A 24847-nucleotide genomic window follows, 5' to 3' on the forward strand; every position below is an offset into this window, starting at 1 on the left:
AAATATAAAAATATTTTGTGGTTGTATTTAGTTAACAAGAGTCTCATTTACTTGTTAAACCATGACGACTGACTGCGTGGAAAATGGCAAGTCAAACTCGTACTTGCGCATTTCAGAAATCCACAGAGATTAATGAAAACAGTTTCATTTTCACCTTTCTGACTGACACTGCTCATCTGACAAAATGAATTTACACCAGTGGAGGCATCAGTGGAAGGACAGTATGACAGTGAAGTGTGAACATTTTTGGTGGCATAATTTGCAGATGGGGCCCAAGTCACACAAAAACAGGCTTAGTTTGAACAAGTTGGAACTGGTTATATAAAACAAGTCACAAAGCATGATTTCATTTCACCTGTGATGGGTTAAAGTCACTACAGGAGACAGTAACATTTTTAAAGGCAGGAAGCTACTGCCATAGATTAAATAAAATCCAAATCACCAAGTATTAAACATTCAACTGTTTGGGATCTAATTCCTTTTATTCATTGTCTCCTATTTTCAGATGGGTTTTTTTGTTTTGTTTTGTTTTTTTGCCTGTCCCATTTGGATCTATAGCCATCAGAATTTGTCATCAGTTGTCTGAAGGCCAAGAAAGATGCCAAGCGGCTATTTTTAGATGTTTAAAAGTGAATCTAAGTGAAGCTTGTGCTGGAATGTCACTCTGGATTTTATAATTTTATTTGAGATCCATTTTAGTGGACTCGAGCAGCGGCTCGAGATTGATCTTGGGATAATCTTTGATCAATCTCTGTCTTTTGACTCTCATATTAAATCTGTGACCCGCTCCTGCTTGTTTCATTTAAGAAATATTGCCAAATTTAGGACTATTGTCTCCAAAGCTGAACTGGAGATATTTGTCCATGCCTTCATCTCCCCCCGGTTAGACTATTGTAACACACTCTTTTCCTGTCTGTCTAAGGCTTCCTTAAATCGCCTCCAAGTGGTCCAAAATGCTGCAGCAAGGCTTTTAACCCACATTAATAAATTCTCCCATATCACTCCCATGTTAAAATCCTTGCACTGGCTTCCGGTTGGGTACAGATATAAGTTTAAAATCCTCACTTTTGGATTTATGTCTTTACGAGGTGAGACCCCCACCTATATCACTAAGCTTCTCCAACACTAGTCTCCAAAGTGGATTCTTTGATCCACTAATAGTGGTCTTCTATATTTTCCATGGACCCATTTGAAAACGAAGGGGGATCACGCTTTTCAAACCCTAGCTCCAATACTGTGGAACAGTTTACCTCCCCCGCTATGCACCATCAACTCTGTGGCTTCTTTTTAAAAAAAATCTTAAAACACATCTGATTAGACAGCCATTTGGATAATGTTCGTGTGTAATATGTAGTTTTATTTGATATGCTTTTATACTTCCTTTATATTGTTATATTGTTTGTTTGATATGATTTTACATTCTCATGTGAAGCACTTTGTAATAGCTTCTTGTCTTAAAAAGTGCTATATAAATAAATTTTACCTCCTTACTAAATAAAGGCTGCAGGGGGGATTTTGGGGGGTAAAGAATAGAAATTCCCAGCATAGCACTGGGAAGACACAGCTTGGTGTGAGGCAGCATCTCTGTCTTCTCTAAAAATTATTTCAATGTAAAAGACTCTAAAGGAGGTTTAGCACATTGTTTACAAATCACTGCAAAACTATCCTGACTTCCAGTCTTACACTGAAGCTGTAACGTGGATAGAACTGGTCTGAATAAACTAATCTATATTAAAAAAAAAATTTTATTACACTATAGAGAAAGGAAGTTAAGCTTGATGCAGAAGCTGAAAAATAAAAACAACAGCACACGTCTGCCTCATCACAGAGTCCTCAATTTTACCATCAAACATCTGTATTTATATTGACTTCCATGCTGAGGGAACATTCACAAAAGAATAAAGTCAATACAGTGAGTGCTAACCACAATAGACCCACTTTTCTGAGCTCTCATGAAGATAAATGCCATAGAAATGTCGGCCACAAATAGACAGCTGTCATGGCAACTCCAATATCTAATATCTAAAACGTCGCATCCGTCTGCTCAGACTCACAGAAAAATGGACACTAAAAGGTTAGGAGTGCTAATTTAGTTGGCAGAGTTATGAAAAAGAATTAAACGCACGATTAAGTTTCGAGAGGGTACGTGAGTAAGTGTTATTTTACTTCTTTATTCCTAGTAATTGAAAGATTTGCCACCCGTCCCCTGCTTTACAGTAACAAGAACCCAAATATTTGATGACTTCTTTCCTCTTGTCTGAATAAAGACCGCAGTAGCCCTGCGTGCGGCTGGCAGATTCCCCGTAGATAAGCAATCTGGCTTGAAACGCTCGTCCCATGAGGCAATGCACTCAGCTTATCAACGTGATTCATCTTCCTGATTGTTTGGCGTGTCTTAGGGCGCTGTGCAGTGTGCGGTGGGTGAGAGGCACATCGACCTGCTGCAGCTGGATGGTGGAACGAAATGCTAATCATCCGGTATTTATGATCAGCGGTTTAGTGCATGTGAAAGAACGGGAGGACAGGCTGTCTGTCCCATTGTACTGCCATTCACTCACTCCCCTGTTGCTTCCCTCACAGCACAGGCCAGCCTATTGCGGTAAACATTAGCCCCTGGCACTGCTGCTGAAATATTAAAGCATCTGGAGGAGGGTGTGCGCGCACAGGTAGGCGTGCAGCTGCCGCTCTCTTCTGATGACACGTGGAGGATTAATCAGTGCAATGCGCGCGCTTCGGCAGAAGAGCTAAGTGTTAGGAACATCGCTGGTCTCATTGGCTACTTGGAGAGAGCGAGAGGTGGGGGGGGCTATTTAAAAAAAAAAAAAAAAAAGGTCCGCAGGATGACCAGCCCCGCGTGCCGTGCGTGAATAAACACATACAGGTCCGAAGCTGTAAACAGTTTAAAAAAAAAGAAGAAGAAGAAAGAAAAGAAAGGAAAAGAAAGGAAAAAAGAAAAAGAAGAAAGGGGGAAAAAAACCTTAGAGCGTGAGGGCTCGGCGGAAACTGGAAAACTTAGGCGCTGTCCATGGTGCTGAATTTGAATAGCCCCTCGCCGTCCCCTTGGGCCGTGGGGGGACCGGCGACCCCGCTGTGAAGCATCACATTGTTCGGCGACCTGCTCGTACCTGAGCTCACCGGATGATCGATGATCCGGAGGTCGGTGGTGATGGTGTACGATTTCAACCGGCAGCTTTAGAAGGACAGCAGACTCGGTCTTGGTTCGCACGGGAACATGGATGAAGGACTTGTGGGATTAAAAGCCCGAATGAAGACAACATGTCTCTGAGGAGGCGGCTCGCTACGTACTTTCACAGGTTATCTGTTTACTGACCAGATCGAGCCCGATTCAGCCAGAAGCAGCAGGAGGAGCAGGAGTCTCATTCACTCATCCCTCCATTCATGAGAGGAATTTCAACACGTTGCAAAAAAGATGAACTGCTGTAATTTAGTAACCCTTCAATAATAGGAGATTTGCATTAAAAATATATATTAACATTAATCTAAGAAGAGCAAATACATCCACCAAGGCATGGCTCGTCTTCTTGTTTTTGTCAACTCCGTGGTCCTGTTGCTTTTTGGCAGCGATGTGTTCTTGGTGGGAGCAAGTAAGTATGAGCCTCTCAAGCAGACTCAAATTAATTATTGTGCCTTTTTGTAGCCTTGTAAAATGCGCCATTACTCACACTATTACAGCCCTTTGGAAGGGTTTACGCACCTCAATCCCACAACTCATTCATATACATCAAATACTTGCTAAAATACGATTATGCCGTTGCATCCAGCTTATAACACCTGTTTAACCTGCTGTATGATCTGGGCCTTACATTATCACTATTCTTATCTTATTTACTATCTCTAAATCACTAATAAAACCAGATGTAGTGTTTGCAGTGTTTTAAATATACCTTTGGTGTTTTGAATAGCCTGATTACAGATAAACAAAAATCAAACCAAAAACTATTTTAACAAGTCTATCAAAAGAGCACATTCTTGTTTCCCCTCTACTCAATTTAAAGGTAATATTATGTGCAATTCTACTAAAGACAATTCAGTTTAAGCCCGTTTTAGTTAGACATCCAAATACATACATTTAATTTCACTACAACAAGACTAGTTGCAGAGCCAATGGCGCCTTAAGTTCAATGCAGCAAAGAGACAGATCACCAGTGCATAAACTGTGGTTTATTTGCATTCTTTCCATTGCGAGTTCTGCTTCAGGCTTAAAATGTGTGAATCCTTGCTATTTCTGCCACAGAAGTCTCCTGAGCCTCTGCGCGCATGCATCTACAGTATCTCTGTCTCTTTATCTGTCTACCTCTATCACGTTCCCCCTCGCCTCTCAAGGGAACTGAGTCCTACATGTGATAGCGCCTTGAGAGAATCAGATTGGCACTTCACGGTTTCTGTGGGTGGGTGTGCTCTGTCTGCCTCAGACACCTATTCAGAGCTTCTTTTTTTTTTCCGAATGTTTTGTGGCTGACATGTGACGCAAAAAGGCATCTCTGATCTCTGTGGAGTTTGCCCAGAGCTGAAGCTTGTCACTGCTGAACACATAAATGTTACACTCACAGATACAAATGTGGCGGCTGCTCTGAGGTTTAAAGTAAATTGAAATAAATGCTGGATTCATTGCTACCAGTCCAGACTAAGCTAGGAGAGTGCTGGATTCAAAGTTATTTAGAAGAAGGTGTGACTTAATTTTATGATAATTCGGTGCATGGTGAGGGTATGGAAAAGGATCATTTTAAGTCACTTGGAAGTGCAAATGAAAATGTGTATTTATGGCAAATGTTAGTGTAATACAAAGGTTCTGAAATGAATTTTTCCTTCATTTTCATGTCGTATTTCATCTGGACCAAAAGCTTTTTCTGCAGCTTGTTAAAAACCGGTCTTGAAAGCAACGCATTAAACTCATCACTGCTCTTCCAATTTTTTGAGAAAATTCCAGCACTTTCCAGACAAAACCAAAAGCGAGATGCAATTCTTCCTTAAATCAATCAGTACAAGCATCCACACTCAATTTCTGTCATTCTAGGTGATATAAAAGACTTGAATACTAGTACCTACGTTAACATTCACACACAAGCTAAAAGCAAGCACATTAAGAAATAGATCCCACGTGAGGCCGGAGCGTCAGACACTAAACAAATGTAAATGAAAACTTATTGGATTTACTGGCTTGCCGGGCTCATATCATCCTTCAAATTGGCAATATGCTGTTCATAAACCTGGTGACATATTCATGACAAATAGATGTTCTCAGTTACAGATGAATTCATTAGAATGAAAGCCAATATTTGCCCATCTTGGCATAATTATCTACCGTGACACGGTATATATTTTAAACAGACACACACACATAACGGGGGGGAAACGCAAGGTAGATTTTCAACGGGTTTTTGTGTGTCACTCTTGTCTTGTTCAGATGTCTGCAAAAACCAGTAAACACCCACTGTTGGTGCACATTACACTTTGAGGTGGATAAAGTGATGTCAGCTTGAAACTGAAAAGGCTCAAGGTTGGGCCAGTGATTATATTAACCTTAGAGCGGTGCCGTGTCCCATCTGGTCTCACTGCCATCTCACAGCCTCTGGATCTGCGAGTAATAACACAGAGGGTACCTACAGTAAGGAAAGGGGCGCTAAGTGGTACTACAGTCAAGGGGATCTGAATTGAGGAGGAAAAGGTGCAGGAGCTAGCCAGGCCCGTTTACACACATAACCACTTCACACTGCTGTTGCAAAACTAGATGGAGAAGTGGATTGAAGTGAGAGACTTAAGATCACATCAAATCACTGCTCCCGCATGACATCATGTATGAAAGAAGAGAGTCTCAGAAAGGAGAGGATTGAGAGTGAAACAAGGGGGGGAAAGGCATTCGCAGGTAATACAGGGATGCAATAAAAGCAGCACAGCACTGCTTAAAAGCTCAATAGCAGGCAATTTACAAGAAGATGTGTGACAACCTCCTGTTGTGCAGAGGAGAACATTTAGACTTCCCATGACTGACTCTGAAATATGTCCTGATGAAGCCATTTGAAGATTGACTGGGCAACACGTCAAAATCTGAGGCTCAGTTCTTCCCTTTATTTATGTCAGCGAGAGTTTAATTTTACGAGGGAGGTTGACATTATAAGTATTAGATAAGGATTAAACTATAAGTAGTCCTTCAAACTGTCACTATCTTAGAGGTAATTGAAATGTGACTAATGATAAAGGAACATTTTAAAAAAAAGCCATTGTTCTGCCTTTAAATGTATTTTTACCAGTAAACACATCAGTCCCCCTGGACCGTTTATGCCCTCTTAACTAAACACAAATTCATGTTAGGCAGCTTTTAAAGTAGCAGCAGCATCAGTATAGACGTTTACATAGAAAGACTGCAGAAAACAACAATTCAGTTCAATTGAATTCATTAAAAAAAATGTGGGAAGAATGGAAAACCACCATAAAATAGGTCAGATATTGTGATATCCAGCTGTAGCAGATTTGTTTTATGTATGGTCATTTCATGAACCTTTTACGAAATAACATTAATAGATTTAGAAAATCTCTACACATGGGGAACAAAGCTGAATATCTGCAATGAGCGGCAGTGATCTTCAGGCACTCAGACAGTGTGTTAAAAGCACTTATAACTCTGTAGTGGACATCACTGCATGGGCACAGAAACACTTCCAAAAACACACACGATCACTACCTAATTCATCTATTCAACAAAAAAGGGAAGTTAAAACTCTTGTGTGTGAAGAAAATCAGATATAAAAAAAGATCAGAAAAATGGTCCAGTGTAGGAGCTCATTTAAATTTAGGTGAAATTAGGTTAGAATTTGTTTACATTCTTTTTCGAGCTAAAGCGGAGAGAGCATCAGTCTTATCAGAACACTTGGAGGACCACGCCTTCAAACACGGCCCCTCTGGGTCTTTTCTTTTATATATGACCCCCCCAAGCTGTTTGTTCTCATTTTTGTGCCCCACCCTTCTCATTAGTACATGGGGATCTGCCAGGCCCAGGAGCCGCCTCCAGTCCCCATCGAGGTCTTCCCCGAACGGCAGCTCAATTCTTGATTAAGCCATTCACCTTTATCTACTAAAGAATGCTGCCCAACCTAAAATAAGGCCCAGCTAGTGAAAGAATGTAAGATAGCATCCATGACTGTGTTGATGCAATAGATAACTTAACTGACGCTCAAGTTATCAATGAAGGAACCATTAATGTTGACTGGCACAAAAAGATTTTGAAGCAAGACAACACAAAGCAACACAACCAGACAACTCTTTTTCCCCCCAGGGAAAGCGTTGCTTATTTCAGCAAAACAACAACAAATCTCATTTTGCACACATTCAATCACAGCGCTGTGATAAGACAGTCTGGGGTCTGACCGGGGACAGACCTACAAAATGCTGTTGAGGAGATGAAATCCCTTTTCAAGGCATAATAGGGTAATGTCTTATTCCCAGCCTTAAAACCTCCCGTATTCCAAATATTGTCTTGTGTTGACAGACTCAAATCTTAAGATTTGAACTATAAAAAGTTTTAATTTCAACATTTAATATTTTGTCTTTGTACTAATTTCACATAAAGATGCAGTTTAAAATACTTCAAAATCACTGAATTTTGTTTTTATTTTCATTTTTCACAGCGTTCAAACTGTTTTTTTGGGGTTTTTTTTTTTAAAGTTGACTAAGTAAAAGCATAATCTCTCATTTTCCACTTCCAAATTCCTGTTTAACCATCGTGTCATGCTTATGCATTGCTGGGATAAAAAGCATCATAAGCTGTCTTCTTACAGTAAATCTGAACTTTTATTTTCTGACCATAAAACATCTCCAATCAGTCTTATGGTGTAAAGCATGAGCAGCCAATAAGAAAACAGGAAGTTCTGCTTCGCAAGCAAACATAGAGGTCAAAATAAGAGATGCCGCCCCTTTATCTGGCTCCGATAAACTCAACCTGGGCTCATTTCCACACGGCTCATCAGCCATTCAAAGATCCACCAGCCTTTTCTCCATGTCTGTGTGTGCACTCTGGTTAGATGGGGCACTAGCTAATGTGCTCTGCTTTGGCTATAAGCTATGATTCATCCTGGCAGTGCTCCCACATCCCGAGAGGGATGTACCTATTGCCTTTTTATTTCAGATCTTACATAATGCATTCCGTTGAGTGGGGCTTACCCCAGCCACATGGCAGATAACAAGTACTGAAGTCTCTGCCATGACAATCATTACTGCAGTGGAGAACATCAAAGAAGCTAGAGGGGATCATTTAAACTTCTGGGCAGCACATTAAACACAATGCTGTCTAATAAGCCAGCTGTGATTCAGTTTTATAAATGTAAACACCTTTTGTTTATTTAGTCCTTCATGTGATTGAATAGCAGTTTTCAGCAAATCCTTCATTTATAATGCCTCATGCTTCAGATTTAAATATGCGCGTCCCAGTCAAATTTGCAAGTAATGGATACGGCACCTTATAGGAAGCGGGCTTTCAGGTAGTGCATTACATTAGCAATGATTCAAAGCCTGATTGCCCTTTACTGTTGCGTGCTCCATCATCACCAAATGATCTGCAGATAGAGCATCATGGATACGAGCTGTTTCTTTACCCATGCGTGACTTCGTGTGACCCTCGTTACCTAAAGGACAATGAGCTAAAGAGAAATGAACACGTCCCATCTGGGATGAATGCTGCCCCCTGCTTCTGGAGAAGGCTCACTTTAGGGCACATGCTGATGGCAATCAAGCCTTAATGGTCTGTCGCTCTGTTAACAGCAGAGTGAAGTGTGACCTCGCTAAACAACGAGCACAGGTAACTCTGCCGCAACAACAACTGAAGCTTCTGTGGAGCTTTTTTAAAAAGGCGCCATTACTGTCAGTCAGTCCCAGGATGTTGGGATTTAATTTGAGTGATGAAAGATTTGAGCATAAATATGACATATTCGCAATCAGAAGACAATTAAACACTGTCACAACAGAAGGTCGTTTGACCCATGATTGTACATATACATATCTACAACGTCCTAAAAGATTTCCAAAGTTCAAAGAAAATCAAAAACTATACAAGACTTTCTGTCAGTCTTAACACCGCATAGCGCCTTCTTACATAAAGTTGTTCTCATTACATGGACAAAATGAGGCAGATATAACCTCCAAACCTCTTAATGCCTGTGTAAACCCCCCCCCCCTCCTCCCACCTCCCCCGTCCTCCCCCCGACTATCTCCACGGAACATTAATTTCCTCTCGCGCTTTCCATCACAGGGTAAGAATTAGCCCGGTCCCTTGTTCAGCTCATTCACTCCCTTCCACAAACCAATCCGAGCGTGTCATGAGCCAGAGGAACCGAGCATCATGCTCGTGATTGACCCTGACCCCCATGTGCCACGTAGTGCCATGGGAGCTAGGGCAGGGAGACTGATAACCTTGTCTGACCCGGGCTCCATGGATCCACCTCAGTGTCACCTTTTGCACAGAACAGAGCGGCTGTTGCTGATTTTCTCAAAGATAAAATAGGAGGCAGGAGTACTAGAGATTAAAAAAAAAAAAAAAAGCAGAGAGACAGACGTGTGTAGATAAGCGCGACTGAGCCAGGAAACCGCACATCATCTGAAAAACCTCTCAATTTCATCATTTCGGCTTCCATCTTTCTTTTTCAAGCAATATCTTTTATGGTCCATGCACAGCACATGCTGTGATCTCAAGACAGCTGTGTTATGTATTATTAAATCCATGCTGCATGACTTTACAAAAGTGACTGAAATACAAATTTACTTCATAGCTGTCAATTAATGCTCACTTTGAGGTGAATCGTTAGAGCAAGCTTTACTTAAAGGGGCCAGTTGTATATGTTTTACAAGGTCTTCTTTGATGCTATCCAGTATTTTGTCTTTTGTCATGTCATTGCAGAAAATTTCCACTCATGTGACATTTTCCACATATCACCAGCTACCAAGAGGCCATTAGAAATAATGGTAGCAACAAAAGCCTCACAGATAGTGTCCAGGTTCCAAACTGTCGAGCCTGTTCCATTTTACCTATTCATCTGACCTGAGTGATTGCTTATCACTGTTCAGGCCTCCCCCCGTCACTCTGTGATTCTCCTGCTCTTCGCTTGCCCCCGCTTTTGTTCCCACTTTGCAATCAGCATGTGTACTGGCAACCAAATCATGATAGATGGCTGCAAAGTGACAGGCTGAAGAATTATAACCCTGTCTAGAGAGGTGAACATGATATAGACCACTATAAGGCTAGTCAGTCAGGCTGACCCAGAAGCTTGTCAGGACTAGTGCAAATATATTTGCAGGTTCATTTAAAATGCAAGTACGCAGGTTATTTAAATTGATTTATTTGTCATTTACTGTAACTTTTGGGTTAAAAGAGGCAGGTAAATACTGGTCCCTTCAAAAACATACATTACAAATAATTAAAATAAGACCAGAGTGTACTAATGGTTTGTGGATGCCTGTAGAAATAGATCTATTCCTGACCTGAGTACAGTACATTACATTTTACAAGTAAGACTGAAAGAAGTGAATATGTGGGTTCTCTGAATCTTAGACTTCAGAGTACCAGCACGATTTTAGAGACCCTTCATGAACACAGATGCCGTGGGTCTATTCAAATATCTGGAAAAGCTGCTGGATTAACAGATCTCTCTCTTGCTGTTTACTCTCCTCCAGACCGGCCACCAGCTCCTGTCAATGTGTCTGTCATGCACCTGCGAGCCGACTCTGCAACTATATCATGGGAAGTTCCAGAGGGGGACATAATAATTGGTTTCTCCATCTCACAGCAGGTAATTCTTAAAACTTCAAATGCAAAAAAAGGAAAGAAAATTAAATTCAAAGTCTCCTTCTTTCTTTCTTTTTTGTTGTTTTAACCCTTTTGATTTGTAAATAAACTTTCATCATTTCCTGTTTTTTGGTACCAACATGCCAGCAGGTAGACTGGTGAAGTGGTGCATCATAATAATTACCTGCATAAAATTGGTACTGGCTGAATGGAGCATGGCTCTTAGCGTGAAGCTAGAATAAAACCTGGTATGCCCAATTTGCAGAGAGAAAACACGAATGCACAGAAGTATGTGACGCTGCCAAAAGTGCATTTTTTTTTTTCATAATGAAAAAATTTCAGGCTTAAAATAGGAAAGCCAGTAAATGCTAACAACGAATGACAGAATGCAATATGCTGCTGTAATCATGTTTACGCTTTACGCAGCTGAAAACATTATGCACCCATTTACTTTGTTTTTCATTCAGTGTGACTGATGGGCTGAACACGACACCCACTCTCCTTCTTCCTCCCGTATAGCAGCTGCATTTGAACACCATCAGCATTCGCCTTCAGTGTCTGTGGCAGTTTAATCACAAGATTATTCATTGTTTACAGACAGCTACATGACTTTTTTTTTCTCCCCCCAACAATAAAATCTCTCTGTCAAGCGCGGCCATAGAAATAAATAAGAAGACATTTGGCCTGACGTCACTCTAAGTGCAGATTGTTTGTGAGCGCTGAGATCCCTGCATGTTACTGGAGGAGTAATTCTTTTTTGCTTTAGGTCCTGATTGCTCCAATAGCGTTGGGAGAAGTCAAAGATAAAGTTTCAGATTGTGAAAACTTATTTCCCAGCACTTGTGATCTAACTTAATCAGACATCAATTCCTAGTCAAGACCCCATATGGTGAAAATAAAGTGCCAACTGCTAATATAATAAAATACTCAGCATGACTTTCACCAGAACCTGGAATATTTTCTGGTTGGTCACCTCTACCTCACATTGGCCTCCCTGATTGTTTTTTTAATGACACTGGAGAGAAATACATTGTTGACTACACTAGAGAGAAAAAAAACTCATGAGGTGAAACAAAGACTGTCTTACCTTTAGAGCCATTTTGAGGTTGTATTTATGCTTTGTCCCTTTGATAACAAAATCGCTCAAACTGGTAATCACTGAATCTACTCTGCTCTTTGCTTTCTGTTTGACCCTGTGATTTTACGCATTAACAATATTGCTAAATATCCAAATCATTTTTAAATGTTTCTGTAATGGTTATTCTACCAGTATGTGCAAGATCCTTAATCCAAATTCTATTTTTAACGCTTTAATATGATTATTGTGTTTATCCATGAATTTTTTATTTTTTGTTTTACCAAAAAAGCTGAAAAAATAGTAAAGCGCATTATTATTCATTATGTGTTGATTAAGACGCTAATTACATTTATATACCTGCAATCCTGAACAGAAAAATGAGTTTTAGTGGTTAAATGTTAAACTTGATTAATTTCTAACTTGTCGGAGAAGTCACATTTGGTTATGTGATTAGTAAATAAAAGATTTTTAGTGTTTGGCAGATTTCTAAAACATTTGTGGTATCTTATTTTTATGACTGGTGATCCAATACATTTGTTAAACAGTGAATATTTTAAAAAAAGATTTTACTTTTTTGGTCTGAATCTCAAGGTCTTGTTCAAAGAGAATTATCGTGTTTCGCTCTAGAATATATGTATGGTGGGTCTTTACCACAGAGTGTATATTAAGGAGTGACATAATCTGTCAGTGCAAAATGACCTAAAATCTGCATTCTTTCTAACCATCAGCAAATGGGTTGCTCGTCTTATTTTGCACAACATGATGTTTGGTTTGTAAGTGATAGTGCAAGGAAAACAGATCATAGAGCAGGTTATGCTTTAGGGTGGACCTAACTTTTGATAAATTGTTAAAGTGTGAGTGGGCAGCAGAGACACCCCTCATTTGTAATGTCTGGTTTAAAAGAACCCAGAAGGTGCCAGCCTAAATGCTTAGCTCAAGACTTCATTCTATAGCGTTTGCATTACAATATAAACACTATGCAAACATTTGTTGTAAATTCATGCCAAATAATAGAGAACTGAATTCAATTCACTATCGTTTTGTTTTTCTTCTATTCAAATATTCAGAGGCAGGATGGACACATGCAGCGATTCATCCGGGAGGTCAACACAACCAGCCGTTCTTGCGTTCTTTGGGACCTGGAGGAAGATACAAACTATATCATTCAGGTCCAGTCTATTGGCCTCTATGGCGAGAGTCAAGCCAGCAAGAAGGTCCATTTTCATACCCTTAAGAAGTCAGACCGCTTCCCTTCCAACAGCTCCAACCAAGGTATGGTACTCTGAGACCTTGAGCAAAATTCCTCTAAAAAAGGGGGGGGGGGGAAAGTCTCACAACATGCTATGAGTACTGGATGTGGATTTGTCATTGAAGCTGTAGACAGACATGATCAAGATTACTGCCACGCTTACAAATCATTGAGACCTGCATGCCTTCGACATGCTGTGGAAAGAAAAAAAAAATGTGGCAAGAGCAGAATTCTTGCCAGTTCTGCAAAGAGAACAAAATGATTCTCAAAATGAGATAAATATGTGGATTGCTATTGTGTTTCAAACTGAATACACTCTTCATTTAGTGTCCGAGGAACCTTCAATCTTATAATCAGTCATTAAACTAATTAAACAGAGAAGTACGCGGAAAAACAAAAGCAGCAAGTTGTCTGAGGAGATAAGAAAGAAAGGATTCCAAGGCATGATGAAGGTGAAGACTACAATACATCTCCAAGCAGCTTGAATCCTGTAACCAGAGATGAAATCTAATTAATAAGTTTGAGGGCCACAGGACTGCAGCCAACCTATCTGGAGATGGATGCAGAGAAAAACTGACACAAGACTGAATAGAAGTTTAGAATGTGTAGAAGGGAAGACAACCAAACTTTGAAACAGTACAATAAGTCCTTTGGAGATTACAAAATCTGTCAAAAACGTGTTTAAAGCTAAAAAATTATATTTCTCATTTATTAGGAAAATAACAAACTGATGTTTTCATCTCATGTTTTTACACCCAAATGTGAGGCTGCACACTCAACCGGACTCTGAGAAGTCGCAACTTAATCAAGCACAACATTCAACATTCACTAAAACTCATTTTACTGTTCAGAAATTCAAGTGAATAACTGTAATTTAGCATCTTAATTTAAAAAATAATACATATATTTTAAATGTTTTCTTACATTTTTTTGTAAAACTGAAAAATTGAACGTTTACAGATGAGAAACAATAATTATTTTTTGGCATTAAAAACATAATTCAGATTAAAGACTCCGTACATACTGCTGGATTAACCATTCCTAAACATAAAATATGATTTTTGTAATTACCAAAATTTTGGGGTAGCTATGGCATAAACCTTACACTGGGTGATTGTGTCAGAATTGTCGATGCAACACCTACTGTGCATTATCATTTTTTTATCAATTTATTTATTTATTTATGGGGGGTTTATGCAATTCGTGACACATGGTGGCATAAAGGTGTACAGAGTACAATAAAACAAAAAAAAAATCATCAGAGTGTCAGAGAGATCTGCTGTGTCACAGCTGCTCTAACAGACCTCTAACATCTTAAAGCACCCATATTGACACGATTCAGAAGTGAGCTCTGAGTCCCAATCTTAACTCAGCCATAAGAAATCACATGTTCAACCTGACAAAATACATTCAGGACGAGTGAACAATCTACCAGATAAGACATGTGGAAGTCTAATTAAGTGCCAGATTCCTGCGATTGGCTTAAACAATCGTTATAAACGATTGGGTTAGGGTGGCCAAGATGCTGTCAAATTTGTCTAAGTGCAGTAGAATTGATAAGTTCACAAGAAGCCACAGCACCAGTTTTGTGCATTATGTAACACATTTGCTTTTAATTTTACACGGTCTGCCATGGGCCTTTTTCCCGAGGCACAGGCAGAAGCAACCCATTACAGGCGCTCTTCCCGCTGTTGCGCTAAAGCCGACTCCTGAATGCTTTTAAGCACCCTAACACTGAGAATGAGATGCAGTAAAGGTTAGACAAGAGCAAGTAACCAGAAGCTTCCTCTCAGAGCAGCTCTCTTGCGGGTGGGGGGGAGGGGGGTAGTGGGTTTCAAGGTGAGGGGTTTTATTTCTCCTAGAAACCAACACATTATTGACAGAAGCTTCAAGCAGGGCTGCTGCCAAACTGCTCTGAATTTATGCAGCTCTATATCACTCTGGGTGTTCCTTCATATTCCATGTGTCGGATCAGCTCGCGAGCAGGAGAAAAAATGAAGACCGTGACCTACAGAGAATAAGTTTAGTCTCTCAATTTCATACAGCTCAGATGTGGAAAAGGCTATTTGCTTGTTGTATACTTCAGAGCAAAGTCCTCTGCTAATCTTCTCCGCAGTACTTCAGCCACGATTGTGGGATGAGCCAAATGCATTAACTCATAGAATAACAGCATGGTATTCGACATTGCTCTAGAAACGCACCTGACGCTTCAAAAACTGTTTTGTGATTTTTATAGTCTTGTCAAAGTCGTGAATATACGGAAGCGCTGATGCAAGGGAATCATAAATGTTTCTGTTCGGCTGACTCAGGTTGCGTATCATTAGTTAAGCTGGCAAGCCTGGCCAAAGCAAAGAGAAAGAAACGAATTCCCGCTCAGCACACGAGTCTGCTCTCGTCCAGGAACTGACATTGCATTCCTTTCCTGTTGCTTTACATTAAGTGTCCAGGAAATTATTTTTTTGGCACTTGTGTTTTTAACTTAAGTTTTCTTTAAGGAAAAAAAATTGACCTCGGAAAGCTAAATAACCATCAATATATCTCAATAAATTGCTGAGCAAGAGCAAAGACACGGCTGGTGCAGACGCTTGGAAAAGTTTTATTATGCAACATTAATCAGGATTTGTAGCCTCTACAACTGGGTCAGAGAAACAGCCCATTCAGTGATGCTCCTCATTTGTAGGAATTTGTTTTGGTGCGCAAAAGACATCAATGTCAGCCTACCATAAATCTAATGCCGACACTGCTGACTCCTCACGCCCAAGCTTTAAAGTCCAATCACATCAAGTTTCTTGGTGCAACTTTTGTGAACCGCATTACTCAACTTCTCTTTTCTTGTTTGACCCTGTATCAGTATTTATGATTTCAATTTTCTTGTCAAACCTAATTCAGACTGAATTGCATTCACACGTGGTGTGACTCACACAAACCATCATACACCAATTGAGGGTGTAGAGTATTGTGATTCTCCAATCAATGACAGCATCCATTCTTACATTTCACCCATGAAAACCTGTCCTAGCTTAACTCTTATAATAAGATCTGCAGGTTGAGTTACAGGAATCCAATGTGACCCATTTTTCACTAAGCATTCACCCACATGTTAAAAACAGAACTAGGCTGTCTGGTGGTCACAGCCCACAACTGGGTTATAAAAAAAAGTTTTCCACATTCAGGAGTGAATGTCTTAATGTTAAAATACGCATATAAAAATATCTGAACACTACAAGGGATCAAGCAGATGAAAAGACAGCAGACTCAGCTAGCTTATTATTTATCACAATATCAATAACAAAAAAAAGACTCCCCTAAATTTCTGCATATTAACAACAAACAAACAGAAAACGCAGTGTCTGTTATGTTTTTAATTTATAATTTTTTGAAATCTTAATGCGCACTGAGTTCATGTGATATTTTTTGTTGATCTTCCTGCTGACTGTTGTTCCATAAAAGTCATTTTATCCTAGCTGGCTCCAGCACCACAGAGCCATTTCAGAGGTCCTTTGTCACAGCCAAGTGCCTTCTACTGAAACTAAATTGATTTGTGGTATACACCAGACAACTCAGAGTCAGAGCTATGATACATATGAATCAATAGGAGGGTTTTTTTTCTCTCTCTTTTTTGTGAACAAAGCAATTTTATTAATAATGTGATTACATATTGGTGTATATTATTTAACTGGGCTGGGCAGACTCGGCATCCTCCCATTTTCTATGAAGTATTTCCTGGCAAGATTCAATAAATACATTGGAATAGACTGCAGCACTCCTTTTATAGCATCAATATCACTTTCCAAAGTCTATTTCAGCTTCATTAGTTTCACAGAAAGCTTTTAATGTGAGTGTATGTTTATGTGTGTCACCTGTCCTTCAAGAGTGACGTAAGCTGTGCTGTAGTTCTGGCTTTCACTTGATTCCCCTTTCAGTCAAATTTCAACTATACCACACAGTACTATACATGCATATGCAATTGCAAATTTAAAAAAATTACTTGCACTTGAATGGAATTAATTTTAGTTAGATAAGCTTAGTTTAAATTCCAGTCACATAAATTTGGTTCGCAAAAGATTCAAACTTTCAGACAAAGTTCGGTAAACTAACACATTTTGATTCAAACACAAAAATCATTCCCCAGCACAGCAACTGAGAAGAAACCGCTGACTCCAAGTAACTGCCAATCCACTTCACACGGTGTAAGAAAAAGGAAGAGTATTTTCAAAGGATGAAGACTTTGAGCAGTCTAACCTAACTAGGCAGGTGGTCCCCTTAGACACAATTACTGCATGATGCTTCAAAGCAGAGCGTAGCTGTCTCTACTGAGTCAGAAGCTACACCTATAGGGTCTCCTATTAACAGCAGTGAGACAAAGGCATGCCACACACTGTCTAATAGCCTCATTATGATTCATACTTGGGCTTATCTCTATCTGCATTCAGTGATTTATATAAGGTTAAAGGCTATTACGCTAGAATATTATGCAACCGAAATAGCTGCAAAGAAATACTCTTATTATTATTATTATTAATACTATGTAAGTATAAGCATTATAAGTATATGCTTATTATGACTTTCATGGGGGCAACATGCATGACAAAAGCTGGGGCACAAGCTTGTTTATCACTGTGTTACATCCGTTCTTGCGAACTGAAGAGGCTGTTTTCTATAGCTCAGCTGCTCAACGGCACAGGGCATCCTTTGTCACATTTGCTATATTTTTGTGTTACATTGTTCATGTCTTTGGGCAACACGTCCAAACTACAAGCGGGACAATTCAACTTTTGAACTTTTTGGGAAACATGGCTGCAACAAAAATTGTATTTACTTTCATTGTGATAATCACTTAATAAGTCCGATCGTGAAGCAAACTTTTTCAGTGGAAAATCTTTTAAAGGAGCAATGCAGCCTAAAAAAAAATTGCTCATTTTAAAGTAAACATCATGAAAGACTTCAATGATGCACCATTGTGGCATCAGCACAGAATCCCTGGTGTGTTGTCGCAGTTCACAGCCACAGCCAACATCTCGGGATTAGGGGGCGAGCAGAAGCAGGGTCGACTAATTATCTCTGCACAAATTATTTGGTGTACAGGAGGCAGCGAAATCTACTCATTCCTCTTTAGCACAAATTCACACAGCATATATGAGTCTGCCACCAACATAAAAAATTAATGAAACAACACATGGAAATGTCATTCAGATCTTAGTGTTATTACAGCATCATGTTTCTGCATATATAAGCCAATGATCCAAAGGGTAATGACCACTCACATCGAACAAATAAACAAGTCTTATTTTACAAGACTTAAAACATCTGGTGCTACTATCTTGGTGTCAGATACATTAGAAACCTGAGTTGTTTTGGTGGCAGAAGAAGGAGACATACAAGGTTATAATGGTTAGGTTTATCAGTGTAGTATATGCACTCTATACAGCCTGTACCAGTGTGCTCTTGCAAGTGAAGTTTGATCATTAGATCAACTAAAAAACTTCTAAAAGGAACGAGAAGTTCAGTGGGGAAGTAAGAAGTCTCACAGATTGCATTCATCTCTGAAGCCGGTCTTTGATGTGCCGTCATCAACCCAACGCTTCCACCAGAAGTCTCTCTACGCACAGACGTAGAGAGACTTCTGATGTCTATGTTTTCAGAAGTATCTTGCAGTGTAGACACCAAGCCTTCCTACATATAAATGCTGAGTCCAAAATAAGGTTCAGAACTTTTTCATCAGATTGGGATATCAGCTGCAACTCCTATCTCTCTCACGTAGCACACAGCAAAAGACCATCACACTCACGAGGTTGCTGATTGGGTAGTCTTGAGGAGGCGTAACACAGGCCTCAGCTGTATGCTGGACATACACTCGATATTTCACTCATACTAACGTTTGGATAAAGCTGAATGAGTGTTTTTGTTTTTTGTGGCATAGGTTTACAACCACAGGTGGCAGCAATCCTAGGTGCTATGACAGTTTTTCCACCACAACTTAACAAGATATCGGTATCCATGGGAACAAAATGATGGAAGTTGATGCTAAGAAAAAAAATAAGAAAAAAAAGGAGAAAAAGTTAATTTATCATGATTTTTGCTTTAATCCCTTCAAATATCCAGTCATCTGTGATTTTACATGTAGTTCCAAGTATTTTTGGCAAATTAGCATCCTGCTTTTCTCTTTAATTTGTGGTTGATTTTGACAATGTACTCCTACTCCTGCCCTCTCGCTGCTGACATCCTCACACTATCAAGATGGGGAAAAATGTGACACTCCAATTGACCCAACTATCTGACTGTTTTTCTGTGAAGAGAGCTAAGTGTCTGGCATTTGAAGCCAATTTCTTGACAACTTGATTCCATAAAAGAGGCAATTGGGAAGAGTGGGGCTCTGGAAGAGTTCCATCCATGCGAGCTGAGAGGCAGTTTGGAAAGTGGAAAGTTTCTAGTCAATCCACTTAAAGGAGGATTAATGTTACAAGATTGACGTGTGGGAATGCCCACCAAAACTACTGTAGTTCTGTTAAATGGCATAACTGTCATGAAGGGTAGAGAAAGTATAAATTTTTGTCAATCCGTGCAGACGCAAAGTGAGTTTGATTCATATTATAAAGCAGACAGACTCTCTCAGACTGTGCCAGACTGTTATTTCTACTCCATAAAATGTCCCAGTGGATTGTATTTAAATGCGCAGTGTCTCTTAGATTTTATATTTAGTGTTCTGATGTGCTCTGTCTTTACTGTCTGTCCTCTCTCCAAGATGACCCCACTGTGCAGGGACTGGACAAGTCTCGACATCTACAAACTGGAGAGATGATCATAATTGTCGTGGTCTTGGTCATGTGGGCAGGTAAGTTTGTAGATTTCATTCAATTTTTTAAAAAAAAAGAAAGAACGAAGAAAAGAAAGAAGGACCAACAAGCAGGAAGAGGGGGGAATTAATATTCAGTGTGAAGCTCACTCAGGATCACTTTAGTCACAATAATAATTCTAATGTGTGCTTTGTATGATGACAGCAACATCACTCCTCCTTGCACCCACCATACAAAACAGAGCATCAGTAAAAACTGGCGGGACACTGATGAAGTAAGAAAAAACATAAAACAAAGAATTCTGAATCAGATTCAGGATCAGCTGATTTAGTATGAGACTACTTCTTATATTCAGGTATCATTAGTCTGACAGGAGATTGAGTACTGTCTAAAATGCAAATGTCACAGCAGTTGTTTTAAGTTAAATGAAAGCTCTGCAAAGAAAAGTCAGAACTATAATGGGACAGTTTTTTCACAGTAGGTAAAACCTGTGGCACAGCAATCAAGTTTAAGCTAAAGTACAAAAAAATGCGAGTGGGTCTGTCTGTAAACTAAATCTGATGACTGCGCAGCAGTGTCAAACCAACATCACACTTTTCTGAGCATTCTCGTCTTCTGGGGTTCTCCTTTGAAGCAGTGCACTGATTAATGAAGTGTTGAGGCACAATGAGAAGTGGCGTATCTGTCAGGCAGCTAGGAGCAGGGCTTCCCACCCACGAGGACCGGAGTGAGATGTTAAATAATACTAATGAGAGAAACCAAGGTAACGCGGAAGCTGTGAAGAGTGGGAGTGAAAAACAAGAAGCAACCCGTGTGGCATATTCATAATGGACTGCACATTTGTTATCAGTCAAGCTTAATGTCGGATTTACCTGATCCTCTTTGAATTTATTCATTTAGAGTTAAAACTTAACCCACTGCTCAAAGAAATCAAATCAAATAATAGGGAACAATTGATTCTGTCAGTGTAACACAAAGTCAGTTACACTTTAGGAATATCAATCAGTGCAGTTTGGAGCGTAAACCATCGTGAATCCAACCTGACCGAAGAAGCTTCTCGGATGAGAGCTGAAACGTCTTCAAGCAACTTAAAGAAATCCAGATGCTTTTCTTTCTAAGCTCCTTAGACTACGATGACCTGGATGACTGAGAACCTTCACAGGTATATAACCTGACCAATCTTTCTCTAGCTTTGCTTTTTGCTCGTGGAGTGAGCTGGGTTCTAGTGGCAGTTATGCCAGTTGAGCTGGATGGTGCTGGTCGGTGAGCACAGGTCACTAAAGGACACTGGGCCCTTTAGTGAGAGTCTATTCATGACAGTTTGGTGAAATTTCTGCACATGAGATCATTTTGAAGCGCTCTGGCAGTGCTCCTCCAGCTCCTCCTTGCACAGCTGTAACTGTAGAAGGGCATCAATCTTTATGTAACTACCCATGTTTCGATAACTCATTCACACACACTTTTGAGACTGCTGGGAGGCACAGCAAAGCTTCTTGTGACAGCATGTGTAGATGCGTGATCCTAGAGATTCTGGACCACCTGTGCAACCCTGAATGGGCTTCTGCGATTGTCTCATGCTACCAGAAGTGACAAGCACACTAACAATAAGAAAAACTAGAGAAAAATCAGTCAAGAAGGAGAAGGAGAGAGCAATGGTCTGTGACCACCACCTGCTAAACCTTTTTAGGGGCTGTCTTGCGGTTTCCTCTCCAGTGCACCTGTTGTCACTTTCATTTGCACCGAAGCAGCTGAGATGGATTCATAACAGTTTAAACTTACTAACGAGAAATTAATGTTCTAACATTTAACTGTCTGTCTTATATTGTGATGATCAAGTGCTTCTTTAATTTTTGGAGCAGTGTGGTATAACTAAGTGATTTTTAATATAGTGCTAATCTTTTCTGCTATTCTGTTTAAGATTTCAATACTAACTTAGTCCTGACTAAACCATGCTTTGCGGATACTCTCATTCTCCACTTTCACAAATGCCTTTGTAATTCTACGACAGAACAATGAGGGTAGATGCAGAAGTACCCACTCGTACCTTTCTGCTGCAGAGGGAATGACGTGGCTGCAATGCAGGAGACGACTTACATGATGCATGAATAATAATTTAACGAATGCGTCTCGGAACAGCTCTGTAACTCTCATTACCAGAACTGTATATCACTTTCTGAATATTTAATAAAAGCGCCCCCTTAAAAATTCATGACCTCAGTGAAGCAAGGAAGATAATTGAGAATATACAGTACTTATCCAAATTGGAGGCAAATCTGCATCTGGCAGATTTAGCAGTGAAAGAAAGCAAAGAGTATAGTGAATGACTCTCCTCCAAGCTTTGAGATAAAGGCGCAGCCGTCACACTCCCGTGGGAACAAAATTCCATTATCCACATGGCATTTCAGCATGTGCTGTTAGAGGAATTGGTGACATGACAGTGATTGACAGCTGCCTCACGACTGAATTCCTATCCTCTTTTGTGTTTTGTTGCAAATGTGCCCCTGTCTCACCTCCTGGCAGCTGTTATTGCCCTATTCTGCCGGCAGTATGACATCATTAAGGACAACGACTCCAGCAACAATAAGGAGAAGGCCAAGCCGTCGTCAGAAAGAAGCACGCCAGAGCACCACAGTGGAGGACTGCTAAGGAGCAAGGTGAAGTCTCAGAGGCCACACAGAGACGGAAATATTTTAATTCGGTTCTTGTTAAGCTTCAGACCAGCCTCAAACAGCTGTATATATACATCCAAGTAAAGTATCTCTGTACACACCATATGTATTGCTATTTCATATTCCACTGCTATGACAAAAGTTTATTCTCTCTCACTCTCTTGACATACTAGTTGTACACTTTGCAGTGTTGAGCTGAAACTTTCCCCGAGTTGATGTCTGAAGTAATACACTGTACGCTATCACAAATCTGACCTGAGTCACACCAATCTAATAAATTGGTGGAGGAACAAAATCATCCATTTCTCAGTAGGCAACTGTCCAATATTTACACATATAAAAATGTACAAACCTGAGACTATGCTGGTCATTAAAAGTGCAGATTAAGTCCCTTGTCTTGAACAATACTTGGATAAAGCACCGGCAGAGCCTTAAAGAAGCATCAGACTGGAGTGGATAGATTAATGCAGAGCCCACGACCAATCAATTATCAGGTCACTTACGCTGAGATTTTTGACCTCAAGCAAAAATGTAACATTGCTAGACACTGAGTTCTCTCATCCTTATTAGGTAGTTGTCAGACACCTTGGATCAGTTTTCTCTTCTTAGATTTGGTGACTAGCACACTTGGTTTACCTTGAACCCAATAAATGTCTTCAATCATTATTACTGAGACAGTGACAGCATACAGTTTGCTCCTTAAAGACAGAGTGGGTCCACATTTTGTCATTTCTTTGAAAAAGCAGAAAATTAACAATTCATCAACTGATATAACTTGGAAATACATGTTTAAAGTATTTTACATGCAAAATAAATTTTGACATTTCTTGATATTGATCAATCATTGGAGCTATAACTATATATTATTAAAATTAGTTGTTTTGTATAAGACGGTGCAACTTGAGTAAGCTAGCAGTGGCTTTCAACATATGAGCCAACACTGACCAAACAAAATACAAAAGTATCAAGTTCAAAACAAGATAGAGCTGAATAAAAAGTTTGTTTAGCCTCATGGCTGCTACTTTATTTCCTAAGGTGTTGCCATAGCTGATGGCAAATGTATTAACAGCTACACTTAAAGCACAGTAAGGCTTTCACACTAAGGTAAAGAGACTCCTATCCTATCCTTTTATAGAAGATACAACTGAAAACACACATTTAATACCACGTTTAATGGCGCTGTTAAATTCTGAGATCAAGGCATCCATGTGAGCAGTGACTAATACTTATTTGTATTTTGTTTTTGCAGTTTCACCCTTCTGTGCCATCAATCAACATCATTGAAGTTTGAGAAGAAGAAAGCCAAACTTAAAATCCCATCTCTTCTACCATCAAAGCGTTTCGACCTTTCTCCCTGATGGGGGGGATGAAAGTAGAGAAAAGGAGAGAAATATACGAGGTTTCTGTTGGTCATCAGCAGAGAAAAAAAAAAGTGTTGACAAAATACCTGCATGCACCCAGTATTTGTAGGAAAATGCAACACAAACCGACAGACACACTCCGAATGCCATCCAGTAATCCTATAGAAATCCACAAATGCCTACACACAGAAACACCACAGAGTAAGTACACAGAATTCTACTCCTGCGGGTTTATTGTACATAGATTAATGTTAACCCATGGTGCAGTTAACATTGATGTCTTTGCCAGGTGCTTGGTATATTATTGCAATACAATACACACAATACGACGTATAATCTCTGGGAAGCCAGTCTTAGTGACTTTAAATACGCAGTGTATTTTTGATATTGGCATGTGCAATTAGACACCAAGTTCACAAGTTATAGACAAGTGCAAATAGTATTAAAAACTGCCTGGTCACTAATGTATATTATTTTCTGAATACAGTCAGTAGACTAATAAAGTGAGAAAGCAAATACATTAATCTAAAATTAATTTGCTACATTTCTTAGTTGTTTTTTTTAACCTAATATTAAAATTGAACTGCCCTGGTCTGGATGTTTTTCTTCATACCTCATGTAAAACAGATATCTCTGTACATACTTCATCCATTTCCTAATAAAGTTGCATGCAAGTTATTTGCGTGTAGAATAGCCTTCAATGTGCATTCTAAGCTAGATGCCCCAAAATAGGGAAATAAACATGATTGCAGTACAATTAAGCTCTTAATGTTTTTATTCTTCTATTTTATCTGCTTTTAGAAAAAGGCACTGTCATTTATCATCCAGTGTTTTATTTCACATCTTGTACATCTTCTGCAAATTGTATTTTCTAAAGTGTAAAATAAAGCTTCTTTTGAAACTCCCA

The 24847-nt window shown here is 39.6% G+C and overlaps 1 protein-coding gene across 1 annotated transcript; it reads left to right on the forward strand.

Annotated features, from left to right (window-relative positions):
* The first annotated feature begins 2627 nt into the window (after positions 1–2627).
* fndc4a (fibronectin type III domain containing 4a) lies at positions 2628–24847 on the forward strand. The gene is made up of 6 exons (XM_085132543.1): positions 2628–3605; positions 10678–10793; positions 12935–13139; positions 19859–19948; positions 22431–22564; positions 23829–24847. Exons 1-6 carry the CDS (start codon positions 3530–3532, stop codon positions 23868–23870), a joined length of 663 nt encoding a protein of 220 aa, XP_084988669.1. The 5' UTR covers positions 2628–3529; the 3' UTR covers positions 23871–24847.

The sequence above is a fragment of the Neolamprologus multifasciatus genome, chromosome 15 (assembly GCF_963576455.1).
Source record: "Neolamprologus multifasciatus chromosome 15, fNeoMul1.2, whole genome shotgun sequence".
Taxonomy (NCBI): domain Eukaryota; kingdom Metazoa; phylum Chordata; class Actinopteri; order Cichliformes; family Cichlidae; genus Neolamprologus; species Neolamprologus multifasciatus.

Excerpts from the sequence above, each read along its gene's own strand:
- fndc4a (XM_085132543.1), top strand. The coding sequence starts at position 3,530 with ATGGCTCGTCTTCTTGTTTTTGTCAACTCCGTGGTCCTGTTGCTTTTT. Across the intron at positions 19,949-22,430 it reads GGTCTTGGTCATGTGGGCAG|CTGTTATTGCCCTATTCTGC; the intron begins GTAAGTTTGTAG and ends ACCTCCTGGCAG. Across the intron at positions 22,565-23,828 it reads GAGGACTGCTAAGGAGCAAG|TTTCACCCTTCTGTGCCATC; the intron begins GTGAAGTCTCAG and ends TTGTTTTTGCAG.